We start from the raw sequence: 15,102 nt of genomic DNA, 5'->3' as shown, positions 1-15,102 counted from the left end.
CCAGGGGGGTCTCGTGCACGGCTCAGGCATTAGCCAGCAGACTGGCTCCTTGGCTGGGATAAATCAGCATGGACGGCAATGGAGCGATGCTGACTTGGCAGCTTGTGTGGAGATTCTCTCACAGTGAGACCAGTTGCTGACAGACACCAGCCCCTCCCCAGCAGGAATCGTTTGGCCTAGTTTGGGAGTTACGTCTACAACCCACTGATGTGCGAGGGGCAGGCTAAACCTGCCCTTCAGTAGATGCCATATCTGCATAACCAGGCACAGCACCACTGGGTTGACACACAAACTTCCGGACCAAAAGTTGCAGCTCTTTATTGTAAATCCAGGTGGAGGGCAACGAAAGCTGCCTGCTAAGAACCCAACACTGCCCGGTCTGTCCCCAGTGCCCTGGAGAGTACCGTGCACGCCAGCTGGGCTGGCGGCTGCTGGGTCCTGCTGCACCAGCTGCCTGAGAAGTGCCAATGGGCTGCAGCGGGCAGGCTGGAGGCTGTAACTGGAGCCAGGTGGAGGGGTGGGGGCCCAGGCAGTCCCCTGCACTGCTCAGCAGTTTTGCTCCTCTCTAAGGGGCTGGCCCTTTTTTCTGCTTGGCCACTTGGGAGATGAGGGGCACCAAAAACCTTTCTCACTGTGGCTGGCCAAATGGCTCAGGCTGCAATGCTGACCTGTAGGCGAGGGGGAGCCATGTTTTCCCTAAGGGATGAGGAAGGGCTCCTTCAAGCCTGAGGGCCACTAATGTACCTGCCACCTCCATCAACTAGAGGAGCCCGAATGTTCCCAGCCTGCTGTTCCAACCCAGCCCGGTCGTTTTCTACACAGCTGCTGCAGCAGGACAGGTGAAGGGAGCAGCTTGTGAGGTAGGCCCCCCTCAACTTCCACAGGGCACTGGGTTCCCAGCACGGGGCAGCCAGCACCCAGCCTTCTCCTAAGTCCGCCTTCAATCCATGAAACAGGAACGCTCCGCTCGCCCCATGGCTGCTGACCTGCGCAGTCCTTCCCCGAGCGGACACATGAGTCTGTGGTGGGCTCAGGGAGCCAGGCCCCAGGCTGTGAAGGCATGGTAGAGAGAGTAGCCAGGGGCTCGAGGGGAGCTGTGTGCCCCCCCAATGGGGCTGGAGCACTGTGTAGGGAGCGGCCGCCCCCTCCTTCCTCTTGGCTCCTGCGTGCTCAGTGGCAGTTCTGACAGTGGGGATGGCAAGGAACGCCGTTCAGCCTGCAGCGGCAGCCACCGTTGGTATCGCCCGGGCCCTGGGGAGAGGAAAGCAGAGGAGAGATGATGCACATGCAGGCAGTGGAGGGAGGGGTAAGAGGCTGTCAGGACGTGGGACCGGGAGCCAGGCATGCGTGCTAGGCTGCTGGCAGGGCTGAGTTTTGGGCAGGCTGGAGGCAGGCAAGGCTCTTGGCACTGGGGGGGGGGGGGGAGGAAATCACATTTTCCTCCCCGTTGTGAGGTGGGAGAGGAAGGAAAATGTAATGGGGGGAGCCCTGGAAGTAACTCCCCACTCCTGCAGCCAGCTGAGCTGTGAGCCGTGACAGCCCTGGCTGGCTCCTGCACCCCCGCCAGCCACTCCAGCGTCCCGAGGGCCAGCTGTGTGCAGCAGCAGTCAGTCATTTAAATGGTCACAATTAGGCTTCAGAGTGAACAGCCCTGCTGCGACCAGTGGTTCATGCCTCTCTGAGCACGTGGGTTGGGCTGTTTGCAGACTTGAGAAGGCAGAGCCACAGGGGCTTGTGTTGGGCAGGTTTTTTTAATTCTGGGGCAAGCGACTCCGCAGAATGGCAGGATTCCCCAGGTCGAACCTACAGTCGCACGTGCTGGTTCATGCGCCAAACCTACCGCTGGCCCCCAGCGCGGCCCCTTGGTCACCCAGCAGATCTCCGTGTGACAGACAGTGCAGCGGATCCAGTCACAGCCGTCCTTCTTCTGGACAACGATCTTACAGGTGGGACAGTACATGGCCTCCCCGCTCTGGACCATCAGCTGAAAGGAGAGGAGGGCAATACTAACGTGTACGGGGGAGTTGATGGCCCCGACTTCCCATTCCTACCCCGGATCCCCAGCAGTGCCACCTAAGACACTCACTGGGATTTGCCCTTTGCAGCTGATGGGGCTAGCGGCTGGGCTGCCCCGAGCTCAGAATCAGTGGACTGGTCGCTTTACCTGGCTCTCTAAAGCCGATACTCCCTCATTTTGGACCATTGCACCCACCGGGTAGCAGAATGCCCAGGAGCCGAGCCATGCGAGCCCCTCTTGGTGCAGTCACATTCCCCTGGGCTGGCAGTGGGAAGCCGGGGCGTTCACCTATCTCCCACTCTCTACAACCCCCTCCCCATCCGCCTGGTCAGTGCCTTTCCTAAAGCCGCAGCAAGGGCTGAGAATGGTCATACGATTCTACCATTAAATCTGCTGTACCTCCCTGGCCGTGTGTTCAGTGCTAGCCTGCAGCCCCTTCCTATCCTGCCCCCTCTCCCCACCGCCTCGCTCTGCCCACAAAAGGGCCAGGCCAGAGTGGGCTCTTACCGTCAGCATCTCGGTGGTCTGCCTGGCAGCCTGGTTGTTGTTAGCCTGGCGCTTGAGGTCTTCCTGATACTCCTTGCAGTTCATGGTCTCGTGAATGGCCTGGGGAGAGCACCCTGCTAGTTCACCAGGCTCTAACACGCCTCCTGGAGCAGGTGCTACCGCCTGGCCGTGTGTCCCAGCTGCTGCTCCCCGGCTCAGGGGCCAGCACAGGTCCCCTCCCCCCAGCTACAGCAACTGTGCCTAGGGGAACACATCTCCTCCAACACAACCCTGAGGTCACGGAGATGGAGTGGGACCCTGGGGCACCCCCTCACACTGCAGGGCAGGGCTAGCATACACATTCCAAGCCTCTTTTGTGGGGCAAGGATAAGTGACCAGAGTTGAGGGGAAGATCAGAGTGAGCTGGGGCTGGCTCCAGGAGAAGGATGGAGCACAGGGCAGTGGCGACGGGCTGCTGTTGGCAGAGCGAAGGCCACGGCGCAGGTTCACACTGGCCCTGTTAGCACCTCTAGGAATGCTGTTCTCTTTTCCATCTACCTCTGTCCCTTGCACTGAGGGACCATGGCAGGCAGCATGTGACACCATGGCTCTAGGGCTGCATGGACGTGCCTTAAACAGGCCGCTCCTTCCGGGCTCGTCTAAAGCCCCGGGCAGGGCCTTCGCCAGTTCCAGGGCAGCCATGCAGGGCTCGTGAGCTTGGTCACTGCTGCCACACACAGTTCAAAGGCCACCAGCTGCTTTAAAGCTGGATCCCCCTCCTGCTGGTGCCAGGATCCCCCCACCCCTTCTCCGAATACAGCCATGCCCCATGGCACCTGGCTTCGCAGAGCCCAGCGGGCTCTGAACTCCCCTCCACCCGTCCTGGCCTCTTGGCCTGGGAAGCTGCAAAGCTGCTGTGGCGGAGGCAGGGGGCATCTCACCTTGCAGAGCAGGCAGTTCACCTTCTGGCACACGGGGCAGGCAAACTCGTTCACGTCATCCTCGAAGATGCACCAGCCCCGGCAATCCGTGGTCTTGCAGTGGTAGCTGGACCGGCTGCGGTTCTCGGCGATGGAGACGCCCCGGTCCAGGAAGTGCTGGTATTCGGCAGAGCTCAGGAGCTGTGAGTGGGACCCAACCCTCTCCATCAGCACCGAGACACTCGCCCATCCCCTGGCAGTGACTGATAACAGCCCCATCCTCTTCTCCCTGCCCCACATCCCCCTGCCCCCGTTCCCTGCTCTAGCCCAGCCTACAGGACCCGGCCACGCTGGCATGCCATCGCTTTCTTGGGTTGTATCCCGCCTCAGCTGTGCCTGCAGCTCCCACCCCACCCCTGGCTCTGTCCCCTCCTGCTCCTGGCCCATACCGCTTTGATCTCACGCTCCAGCAGCTGTCCTGTGCAGGAGTACTTCTCGTCGATGTACGGGCAGGGCACCTCAGGCTCCAGGCTGTTCAGTATCGTCCCCTTCAGACAGTCCCTGGAGGGAGCCAGGGGTCAGAGGAGACACAAGCAAGGCACAAGCTGCTTGAAGACTGAGCTGGATGGGGTCACCTAGGGGCCAACCGAGGCAGCAGCAGAGCCAGGCCTGAGATAAGGAGCAGAATCCCACCAGCAGACCGGGCCCATGGATAACCCAGGGGAGCGTACGCAGCCTGCCTGGGGCCCCCAGTCCCTGGGTGGGTACAGAGAAGATTACAACAGCGATTGGCTCCTTTCCACCTACCTGCGACTGGCCCCCCAAGGGGGACTGACTTGTACGTAATCTGGCACCCCAGCAATCCCAGGTCTGAACGGTACACAGCACTGGAGGGGGCTCCTAGCTCTCCCTCACTAGGTCCCTGCTGCACTGAAACAAGCTCCCAGCTGATCGGGGGGCACTGGCTGCCAGGGACTAGAAGCCTTCGGCTGGGCAGCACAGCCACTGGTGCCTGCCCATCTCCAATCACTCTGGGTGGGAGCTTGTCATGCAGAGGGTTAGTGGCTGGAGTTAAAGCCCCTGCAGGTAGGTGGCTAATTGATGGCAGGTGCCCATAAACGAGCAGGGCTGAGGGCTTGGAAGGGGGGTAGCAGAGAGGCTGGAACAGGGTGGTGATGATTGTATCCCTGCTCCGGCACGGGGGCCCGTCAGCGCCCAGCACACCGTCTCCAGTCCCGTTTTCTCCTACTCAGGGGTCAGTTTGAAGCCTTTGGGTCGAGCAGGAGCACAATCCCACCCGTGACTGGGCCCCGCGGGGGTGGGTTAAGATGTGATGAACACCATGGCGGGGGAGGGGCCCTGACACACTGCTTTTCCCTTCCTGCTAGTGGTTCCTGTCTGGCAGAGCCCCTGCTCCCCACAGCTGATGGGATCCTCATAGATTTTTGAGTAGCCCAGGCCAGTCCGTTCCACCCTACACAGCTGGGCCAGGCTAAGAAGGCTAAAGCAGGAGCATAGCCTGTTAACATGATTCAACCAGGCTAGTTCCCTGTCGGGCTACCGATCTTTGGCCATATGGGGCACCCTGCCGACGCCCTCCCTGTTGGCAAGTGAGCCGGGGGAACGCTCTGTCCGTCTTAGCGCAGCCCAGCTGGGCAGCTCTTCCAGCCAGGGGTGTGCAACCAGGCGCTCTAGCCCAGAGACACAAAGCAGCTGGCAAAGCCTAGGAGGGTCTGAGGCAGGTAAGGCTCCCAGGGTGGATGCCTGGGCTCTTGGGCACAGGCCGGCCAGGCAGGAGAGGGGCCAGGGTTCCCGGGGTGGAGGCCAGATGGGAGAGGGACCGGGGCTCCCGGGCGCAGGCCGGTTGGGTAGGAGAGGGGCCGGGGCACCCAGGGCAGAAGCCAGACAGGAGAGGAACCAGGGCAGAGGCCAGTTGGCTGAGCGGGAGAGGGGCTGGGGCTCCCTGGTACAGGCCGTCCGGGGCTTCCAGGGCATAAGCCAGACAGGACAGGAACCAGGGCAGAGGCCGGCCAGCTGGGCAGGAGAGGGGCTGGGGAAGAGGCCAGACAGCTGGGCGGGAAAGGGGCCAGGGCTCCCGGGTGCAGGCCAGCTGGGCAGGAGAGGGTCCGGGGCTCCCAGAGCAGAAGCCAGACAGGAGAGGAACCGGGGCAGAGGCCGGCCGGCTGGGCGGGAAAAGGGCCAGGGCTCCCGGGCGCAGGCCGGCTGGGCGGGAGAGGGGCCGGGGTTAGGGCCGACCCACCTGCAGAAGGAGTGCAGGCACTCCCGGAGGGTCACCCCCTTTCCAGGCTGCAGGGTCACAAAGCAGATGGGACATTCGATCACTTCAGCGGCGGGCACCAGGCTCTGCCTGTCCACCTGCAGGATGTGCTGGTAGTTCTCAATCTTCTGCTGCTCTGTCACCTAGGCAGACAGAACAGCCAGTGTCAACAGGAGGGTCTGGTGGGTGGGGCACTTCGCTTACATTTCCTATCAGGAACCTTGACCCCTACGGGGCTGTGCCCTGGCCTCTTTATGCCACCCCAGCAGCCGACAACCAGCTGGATCCCCACTGCTGAATGCTCTGTGCAATGGGGATTCCCCAGGCTTGCAGGGACAGTGAAAGGGCCTCCCAGAGCAGTGGCCAGGGAAGGGACCTGACCCCAGCATGCTTTGTGCTCCAGCTGTTCTGGGCTGCCAGTCTGTCCCCTAGGGATGGTTACAGCCTGGGTGTAAGTTAGAGCAGCCCCTGGGCTGCTCTGACTTACCCCAGGAAACAAGCCAACGCCTTGGCCACCCACAATGCTGGAAGCTCAAAGGCAGGAATTAGTGAAGTCGCACAGTTTGGTGCTATGAGAACAAAGTCACAATAAGCCAGTGCTCACCTGCTAGGTGGGGAGCCCCATTCAGCAGCAGGGGGACTACTGCTTCCTCTAGCCTATCTCAAACCAGGGTTTGCTTTCAGTGTCCTCTCAGCCTCCCTCCCTCCCTGTCTGTCTCCGATAAATGGTGCCCGAGGTGCCCCACCCCAGCCTGGCCAGTGGGGTGGGGGAGGGGAAGTCATTAGTATCCCAGCAGCGACTTCCAGCCATCGATGGATTTCAGAGCTGTCCAGAGGGGGAACTAAGGCCCAGCTCACCCAAACGATTTGGGTGCCTCAACCAATCAATAAGTGACTTGCCCCCAAGGAGGCTGCGGCAGGGCCTGGACCCTCCTTCCCCCGCTCAGGCCTGCTCCTTTGGAGTCATTGCAAATAAACAGGGAGAAGGGACTCGGGGAGGGACTCAGCCTCCTCTGCCATCACCCGGCGCCCACAGCTCTCCCTTGCGTGCCCACCCTGTGACGGGAGCTTTCCCAGCCTGCCGCGCCCCACGCTGCTCCCTTAAAACCAGGAGCAACACGCAGCTGCAGCCTTCCAGCTCCATTGCAGCCGGCCGCTGCAGGCTGCACCTCCCTGCCCCGCAGCAGGGCCCAGCTGGGGCAGGCCCCTCGGCAGCATGGCGTGGAGGCTGGAAAGAGCCCGGAAATGAGGCTCGTCTGGCTCTGGTGCAGAGCATGGCTCCGCTGCTGGCCCTGGCGAGGTCTGGGCTACAGGCAGGGCCGGCACTTCCAGTTAGGCGACCTAGGCAGTCGCCTAGGGCACCAGGATTTGGGGGGGGCGGCATTTTGCCACCCTCGGTGGCAATTCGGAGGCGGGGGGTCCTTCCGCGCTCTGGGTCTTCAGCGGCAATTCTGCGGCGGGTCCTTCACTCGCTCCGGGACCCGCCACCGAAGTGCCCCGAAGACCCGGAGCGCGGAAGGACCCCCACCGCCGAAGTGCCCCGAAGACTGGGAGCGCGGAAGGACCCCCGCCTAGGGTGCCAAAAACCCTGGCGCCGCTCCTGGCTACAGGCCCCGCTGCTGGAGAGGAGGCACCGTGAGCGGCTGGACCTGCCTGGGGCCCCTGCCTTGCCGGAGCAGCCTGGGAGCGACGGACCCCCCTCGCAGGCCCCGCTCTCTCACTCCCGAGCCAGAGTGGCTCTCCCTGCCCAGCTCAGACGGAGGCCGGTGCTAGCCGCCCCGGGCCTCCCAGCTCAGTGTAACGCTGCGCTCCCGAGTCCTCCTGCCACAGGCTAGACAAGCCCCATGAGCCGCGGGGAGAACCGGTGTAGCATGAGGGCAGCTCCCCTGACGAGCGCCCCAGGGCCCTGTGCAGCTGAGCGGCACCAGCCGGGCGTGCAGCTGGTCTAGAGGAAGAAGGGAAGAACCGGTGCCCCCCATCCCCACCTCCTGGTCAGTCTCTGTGCAGGGAACCCTGTGCCAAGAGATGCCCCAAGGGACCAGCCTAGTGGAGCCAGGGCAGGGTGCCGCACCAGGAGCCTCATTACAACGGTTGCTTACGGCGACAGTGCACAAGACAGGATCTGCCCCGGCAGCCAGTGGCGGCGCTGAGCCGCCGCGGCTCCCCAGCGTCCCGGCCTCCAACCTGTTGGGACTGCCTCATGGCTTCCTCCTCGTTCCTCATCCTCGCCAGCTCCTCCTCGTCCGGCTGGTAAGCCGTGGGCACCGCGTAGTCCTCGGGCCGCTCCTTGCAGCAGATCTCGCAGCCAGGGCGGGTGGGCTTGTTGACGTAGGTGCAGCTCGGACAGACCCAGCCGACCTAGGAACACGGTGAGGACACGGGAGGTGAAAGAAATGAGCCGGGAGGGGGGGGCGTTGGCGCCCTGCATCTGGGGCTCCCTTACCGTGGGGGGTTCAGGGGGCAGGGCGGCTTCCACCTGCGAGAGCTCATGCCTCAGCTCCTCCATGCACAGGCTGTCCTGCTCCTGCGCCCCGGCTCCGAGCCCCGCGTCCGCCGGTTCCTGGCTCCCACGAGGCTGCAGGCTGATGTCTCCGAAGCCCAGTTCTAGGGAGGAGAGAGGGAGGGAGTTGCTGCCAGGAGACGGATCTCCCTGCTGCTCCCACACGCTCTGGCCGGCTCTCCAGAGCCAGCACTCGGTGCAGCCCCGGATTTCAGCGCCTGCTTCTTGCCGTGGCCCCGCAAGGGACGTCTCCTCCTGAGACCAGCGCTGGCCCTCTGCCCTGGGGAGCCATCCTCAGCCGCAAGTCCAGCAGTCCCCTCTGCTTCCTGGCCGCTGGAATTCCCCAGCGCCAGGCTCTGCCTTTGGGGAGCCCCTCGGCCGCTCCCCCAGCCTCACCTGCCAGGACTCGGCGCTGCCGCTCCCTCTGGAATGTCTCTTCGCTGAGCTTGGCCTCTTTGGCAGACCTGAGGTAGAGATAGGCCATGTCACCATCTCGCTGGATGCCGTTGTAGTGCAGGGTCTCCTGGTCTCCGGGGAGCCTCTTGCCCACCACCCACTGCTGAACACTGGGTGGGAAGCCGTAGTGGAGGAATACCTGGGCCAGGAGACACGAAGAGACACCGAGGGCCTCGTTCAGAACCAGATGGCCACCGGGTGCTGTTGCGGGCAGTCACTCAGTGACCTTACGCTGGCGCCCACCGGCAACAGGTGCCAGTAGATCACGTCGCACGAACCAAGGCGAGCAGAGGGCAGCCCAGGAAGGACAGGCAGGGGGTGTCAGTAACACGACAGATACCGCAGTCAGCTGGCAGGCTACTTGCTGCCCACGAGGCGGCTGCCGCCTGCAAGGCCGGTGATCACACACACCCCGGTGCACACCAGCCAATGTCTGGCACACAGCTGCGGCTGGCAGCATTCGAGGCAAACAGAGCAGAGGGATGCAGGGCCGCACTAGCAGCTCGTGGACTGGGATGTGGAGAGAGACCACCGGCCCTGGTGTCCACATCTGCTCTCGGGAGCCCCCTGCCTAAGCCTGGACCTGCCTCCAGGCTCACTCTGCTGCTCCGTTGTGTAGCCTGGAGGTGGTGACACATGGGGCTGCCTTGCTCACGCTCTGCAGGGCCCCCTGTGCGAGGCCGCAGGGTCTCACTCCACGCTTCATGCCATCAGTGCCCCCGGCTCCAGCCCTCAGGCCCGTACCATGTCCTTCAGAGAAGCCAAAGTCATATGAGGATTGACTTGCAGGTAGATGGGGACTGTGGTCATCTGGGCGTCCTCCACTCCCACCCACAAGCTGAAAGAAGAGAGGCAGTGAGAGCGGCTCTGGTGTCCCTGCTGCCCTCCCCGAGGTCCCACCGCAAGGTGCGTGCATGGCTCCCGGCGCTGCCTCAGTCGCTCAGCCTCCAGCTCATGTGCTCCTGCTTTCTGTCTTTCCCATCCTGCTCATGGGGCCCAAGTCGCCTCCTGGGAAGGGAAACACCGTCGCCTCGTTCTTCCCTACGGAGCCCAGGGCTGGCCCACCTCTTGGTTCCACACAGCTGCAGACCTGAGAAGGGGCTTTGACCCAGGGACCATCAGAGCAACAGATGCAGCCTCCCCCGCAGGAGCCAAAGCCCTAGGTCAGGGGCGGGCAAACTTTTTGGCCTGAGGGCTACATCGGGTTTCTGAAATTGTATGGAGGGCCAGTTAAGGGAGGCTGTGCCTCCCCAAACAGCCAGGCATGGCCCGGCCCCTGCCCCCTATTCGACCCCCCCTGCTTCTTGCCCCCGATGGCCTCCCCGGGACTCCTGCCCCATCCAACCCCCCATTCCCTGGCCCCTGACAGCCCCCCCGGGACTCCTGCCCCATCCAACTCCCCCGTTCCCTGTCCCGACTGCCCCCCGCTGCCCCATCCAACCCCCCCCTCCTTCCTGACTGCCCCCTGGGACCTTTGCCCCCATTCAACCCCCCTGTTCCCTGCCCTCTGACCGCCCCGACCCCTATCCACACCCCTGCCCCGACCACCACCCCAAACTCCCCTGCCCTCTATCCAAACCCCCCCCCCATTCCCTGCCCCCTTACCATGCCGCCCAGATGACCAGGCCAGGCAGCCGCGCCGCCCGGCTAGAGCCAGCCACGCCACCACACAGCTCAGAGACCGGGTCAGGCCGGGGCTCTGCAGCTGCGCTGCCCCAGGAGCTCGCAGCCTCGCCGCCCAGAGCATTGCACCACCAGCGCAGCGAGCTGAGGCTGTGAGGGAGGGGGAACAGCAGGGGAGGGGCCGGGGGCTAGCTTCCCGGGCCAGGAGCTCAGGGGCCGGGCAGGAGGATGCCCTAGGTCCTTCACGTCTCCTGTGGACTAGTCACTAGAGGGGGGCCAGGCCCCATCGCCTCCTGGCCGGGTCACACCTCACACTGGAGCTGCCCCCGGTGTATGGAGTGAAGGAGGCCAAGGCCACAGGAGGGAGACCCAAGAGCTGCAGTGGGGATCCCACCCACTCTGGGGAGTGAGTGGCCACACCCCAGCCCCCTGAAGCTCCTGCCGTGGAGTCTCTTGGAGCAGTGGCCTAACACCCCCTTTAAAGGGACAGTGACCACGGCTGGCCACCATCCCCATTGCCCCGAGGCCCACGGGTGGCACCCACCTGATTTCCTTTTTGGGGTAGGCCTCCGGCTTCACCTGCACCGTCACGGGCGCCCGCTGCTCGGCCAGCCAGCCAGCACACTCCAGTGCCAGCTCCTTGTCCCCTCTCTCGATGGCCTCGGCCAGCTTCAGGGCCAGCTCCTCTGCTGAGCACAAGAGACCAGGCTGGACCGGGCCCTACTGGGGGGTCTCCTGGTTCAGGGCCAGGGCAGGACCTGCTCAAAGAGCCATGTGGGCTCCATCTAGGGCAGGGGTCTCAAACACGCGGCCCGCGGGGTTGTTTTCTGCGGCCCGCGAGCTCCTCGCGCCCCCCCCCCCCAACGGCTCCAGCCCGACGCGCACCGGGGGAAGGGCAGGCTCCCTGCCCCCTGCCGCTCCGGGAAGCGGCCGGAACGTGGGGCGGGGGGGGGCCACAGGGCTCTGTGTGTTGCTCTTGCTTCAGGCAGCACCCCCAGCAGCTCCCATTGGCCGCAGTTCCCCGTTCCCGGCCAATGGGAGCTGCTGGGGGTGGTGCCTGAAGCAACAGCAACACGCAGACCCCTGTGCCCCCCCTCCCCCAGGTTCCGGCCACTTCCCGGAGCGGTGTGGGGACAGGCAGGCAGGCGGCCTGCCCTGCCCCCGGTGCGTGTCGGGCCGGAGCCCACCCCCCGAGCCCCTCCTGCAGCCCAACCCCCTGCTGTACCCCGCACCCCTCCTGCACCCCACACCCCAACTCCCTGCCCTGAGCCCCCACCACACCCCACACCCCTCCTGTCCTCCCTGGGGGCAGGAAGGGGTCAGAGTTGGGGTGGGGATTTCAGGGAAGGGGTTGGAATGGGGGCAGGGCCTCATGGAAGGGGTGGAGTGGGGGCGGGGCCAAGGGTGGCAGGGGGAGGTGTCAGTAATGCGGCCCTCAGCCAATGTACTAGTCCGCATGTGGCCCTCGTGGTCATTTGAGTTTGAGACCCCTGATCTAGGGCCTGGCAGGGGAGCTGCTGGGAGCTGTTTGCTGCCCAAGTTGCTAATTACCATAGACGAATATCATTATTTAGATTTATGCAAAGATTAAGCGGTCCTTCCATGGCTCTGGGGGACCCCCGTCAACAAACTGCAGCCCCACACTGAGCTGCCTCACAGAACAATGAATCCCCCTCCCAACAAACATCTGCTTTCTCTGCCCCCCATCTCCGCCAGCGTGTCCTGCAGCATGCCCACTTAGGGATGTCCAGGCCAAACCTCCGTGCACCGGTGGGCGTTTCCCTGGACCCCCACACGGACCCCACCTTTCTTCGTCGTCTCCTCCACATATTTCGTCCCCATCGCAGCAGAATCCCGGGGCTGTTTAAAGCAAACAGAAGCATGTCAAACCCAGGCTGGAGGAGCGGGGCTGGATGGCAGGGGCCCGGTGCAGCCGTTGCATCTCCCCGGCAGGGAGCCCAGCCACCCAGGGCGAGGGCGCGGTGCTGCCAGCCTCCCCCAAAGGCAGCGGGAGAGTCCGGGGCTCCCTGGGGCTCTGTGCTGGGCTTGGCGTGGCCAGGGCAAGCGACCCGGGTAGGGTCACGTGCACCCTCCCTTCCCACTAGCCATGCACCCGCTTAGCTCTCCCCACCCATGCCCCAGAGCTCCCTCTTGTGTTCTCGGGTGTGCATTACGCCTGCTCCATCCCACTCTAGGCTACGCTGGGCCCAGCAGCCCCCTGCTCCCAAAGCGAGGGCGGGCAGACCCCAGCAGGGCTGTCCCAGCGCGGACGTACAGGCCCGGTGGCTGCCCGGCCCTCCTTTTAAAAGTGCTTTCCCAGCGGGCGTGTGGGCACCTTTGTTTCCCTGCAGGAGTCAGCCCCGTTAGCCCAGCCCTGGATCAGCCCAGGTGCAGGCAGTGCTTTCAGGCCATGGCCATGCTGGGTCTTGCAGGCCCCACCTGTGCTGAGGTGAGTCCCTGCCCTGCATGCCTCAGACCCCGATCCCCGTTCCTGCCGGAGGCTGGACGAACGAGGCCAGGAAAGCGCTGACAGCGAGCTGGGCGCTGTGCACCACCCAGCAGGTACAAGCCCTGCCCCGCTGACCTTCCAACCCCAGCCACGTTTGCCAGCCGCCCTGGTCAGCACCGCAGGCCCTGCAGCTCGCGGAGCCGGGGCTCTGCCCCAACCACAGCCCCCGCTGGCCCATGGAGCAGGAAGCTGGACTCCAAGCGTGCCGCTCGCAAGGCAGTCGGCCCGAGGCTACATGAGCGAGCGGTCCCTGCATGTGGCTCCGCACAGGCCTGACAAACCTCTCCCCCGAGCACACGGCAGCAGGAAGAGGAACTCGGCAGCAGGGAAGCCTGGCAGGCACACAAAAACCCACACCGCCAGGCTGGAGAGCAAAAGCCACCCCCTGAGCAACCGACCTGCCTGGCTCGCTTACCTCCCGGAGCCCTGCACCAGGGGGCTAGACGCTGGGCAGGGGTCAGGGCCAGCTGAGAGCTCACCACTGACTGAAGTGAAAACCGAAAGCAGAAGCGGAGAGACGAGGAAGTGGAGCCAAGGCCTTGAAACAGGGCTGGGCTGAGAGCAACAGGAACAAAACCGCAGAAGCAGCTGCAGGGGACTCAGAAACCGAAAGTGCAGCTCCCCAGCCCTCCCACGGCACGGCACGGCACGGCCCGGCCCGCCGGCCAGCTGAGAGGAATCACTAGGTGCTCCCCCACCCACAGGCCGTGGAGCAGGGCCTCCGACCTTCTCGGCCTCCCGGGGATTCCCATTCACTGGCGAGCCACCCGGGGAGGGCCGTGCTGGGCTTTGAAGCAAGGGAAGGGGAGGCCTGCCCTGAAGGCGCCGTCCCAGGGGTTGGCAGGGAGTTGAGGCAGGCTGGGACAGGACTTTGGGAGGCCTAGTGAGAGCTGCGGCGCCATCCAGCCCCAGGGTCGCCTTCCGTGGAGCGGCAACAAGAGGAAATTCAGCGAAGACAGATGCCAAGTCTGACACTTAGGAAGGAAAAATCAAATGCCCAGCTACAAAATGGGGCCTAGGTGGTGGTGCTGCTGGGGGTCACCGAGGCTCACCAACTGAGCGTGAGTCAATGTGATGCAGTTGTGAAAAGGGCTAAATCCCTCTGGGGTGTTAACAGGAGTGTTGTACGTAAGGCACTGGAGGTCATTGTCCTGCTCTACTCGGCACCGGGGAGGTCTCTGCTGGAGTCCCGTGCCCAGTCCTGGGCACCCCACTTTGGGAGAGATGTGGACAATTTGGAGAGAGTCCAGAGAAGAGCAACAAAAATGGTAAAAGGTTTAGAAAACCTGACCTGTGCGGACAGGTTAAATCAACTGGGCACGTTTCGTCTAGAGACGAGAGCCTGACCGAGGGACCTGGTATCAGTCTTCAGATGTGTGAAGGGCCGTTATAAAGAGGCCGGAATCGGCTCAGTTGTTCTCCACGTCCACTGAAGGCAGGACAAGGAGGAATGGGCGTAATCTGCAGCCAGGGGGGTTTAGGTTAAATGGTTGGAGCTTTCGGACTCGAAGGGTGATGAAGCTCTGGAACAGGCAGCCGAGGGAGGCTGTGGAATCCCTTCCCTTGGGGGTTTCTAAGGACAGGTTGGACAAATCCATCAGGGCTGGTCTAGGTTTATTTGGTCCTGCCGCAGCGTAGGGGCTGGACTGGATGAGCTCTCGGGGTCCTTCCAGCCCCACGTTTCTGCGATTCTATGCTGGGCCTCACGTTAGGGCTTCTCTCCCTTTCCCGTACCGGGCCCCCAGCCCCGCACACGCTGAGCCAGGAGGGACAGGCAGCTGGAGAAGCCCTGACTGAGTAGTGGGGTGTTCAGTCCCAGCTCCCAGGGACATGGGTAGCAAGACAACATGGCCTGCTGGTAGGGCTGGGTCTGTCTGTACGAGGGGGAGCCCCAGGGCTGGGACTGGCTGACTGCTAGAGGGAGCCCAGGGCTGTGTACTTATCAGCGAACAAAGGGAAGTGTGAGTGAGGCAAGGGGCGAACCCAGGACCAGCCCCAGGGACGCCAGGCAGCAGGTGGAGGAGATGATGTCCCCTCACCTAACGCAAGAGGTTATGGGTCTGCGGCGAGCGATTCCGAGGGGGCTCTGCTGTCCTCCTGCACCAGCCGGGTTGGGCTGAGGACCGGCCTGTTGCCTCTTCTTGCGCAGCTGCATGGCCAGCCTCTGAACCTTCATCCTTCACCCCATCCCGCGGGCCAAACTGCTCTCCTGCCGCCCCAACCGGGGCCCGTTCCCGGGGGCCGCTGAGAGCAGGATGTGCGTCAGGCCTGCACCTAGCCCCGGTGCAAGGTACATCTCACCCCAGCACCTCT

The 15,102-nt window shown here is 63.7% G+C and overlaps 1 protein-coding gene across 2 annotated transcripts; it reads right to left on the bottom strand.

The window, feature by feature from the left end:
• Positions 1 to 321: 321 nt before the first annotated feature.
• Positions 322 to 13,457, bottom strand: RBCK1 (RANBP2-type and C3HC4-type zinc finger containing 1). 2 transcript variants are annotated; one of them, XM_026652777.2, is made up of 13 exons: positions 13,205 to 13,457; positions 12,086 to 12,140; positions 10,825 to 10,969; positions 9,402 to 9,495; positions 8,598 to 8,796; positions 8,145 to 8,305; positions 7,886 to 8,059; positions 5,684 to 5,844; positions 3,873 to 3,984; positions 3,445 to 3,624; positions 2,525 to 2,623; positions 1,841 to 1,984; positions 322 to 1,251 (listed from the first exon to the last, which is right to left on the bottom strand). In XM_026652777.2, the coding sequence occupies exons 2-13, from the start codon at positions 12,120 to 12,122 to the stop codon at positions 1,171 to 1,173; spliced, it is 1,587 nt and encodes a 528-aa protein (XP_026508562.1). In that variant the 5' UTR covers positions 12,123 to 12,140; positions 13,205 to 13,457; the 3' UTR covers positions 322 to 1,170. The 2 variants fall into 2 exon arrangements, with proteins under 2 accessions (XP_026508562.1, XP_026508561.1); XM_026652776.2 differs by lacking the exons at positions 322 to 1,251; positions 1,841 to 1,984; positions 2,525 to 2,623; positions 3,445 to 3,624 and having other exon boundaries at positions 3,926 to 5,844.
• Positions 13,458 to 15,102: the final 1,645 nt, after the last annotated feature.

Source organism: Terrapene carolina, unplaced genomic scaffold, assembly GCF_002925995.2.
Source record: "Terrapene carolina triunguis isolate 2854851 unplaced genomic scaffold, T_m_triunguis-2.0 Scaffold130, whole genome shotgun sequence".
Taxonomy (NCBI): domain Eukaryota; kingdom Metazoa; phylum Chordata; order Testudines; family Emydidae; genus Terrapene; species Terrapene triunguis.
The sequence above is the reverse complement of the archived record's forward strand: the minus strand, read 5'-3'. Positions and strand labels throughout refer to the sequence as shown.

Bases quoted from the DNA above. Each gene is read 5' to 3' on its own strand.
- RBCK1 (XM_026652776.2), bottom strand. From the start codon at position 12,122: ATGGGGACGAAATATGTGGAGGAGACGACGAAGAAAG. The intron at 10,970-12,085 runs GTGGGGTCCGTG...TCTTGTGCTCAG, and splicing joins GGAGGAGACGACGAAGAAAG to CAGAGGAGCTGGCCCTGAAG. The intron at 9,496-10,824 runs GTGGGTGCCACC...CTCTTCTTTCAG, and splicing joins TACCCCAAAAAGGAAATCAG to CTTGTGGGTGGGAGTGGAGG.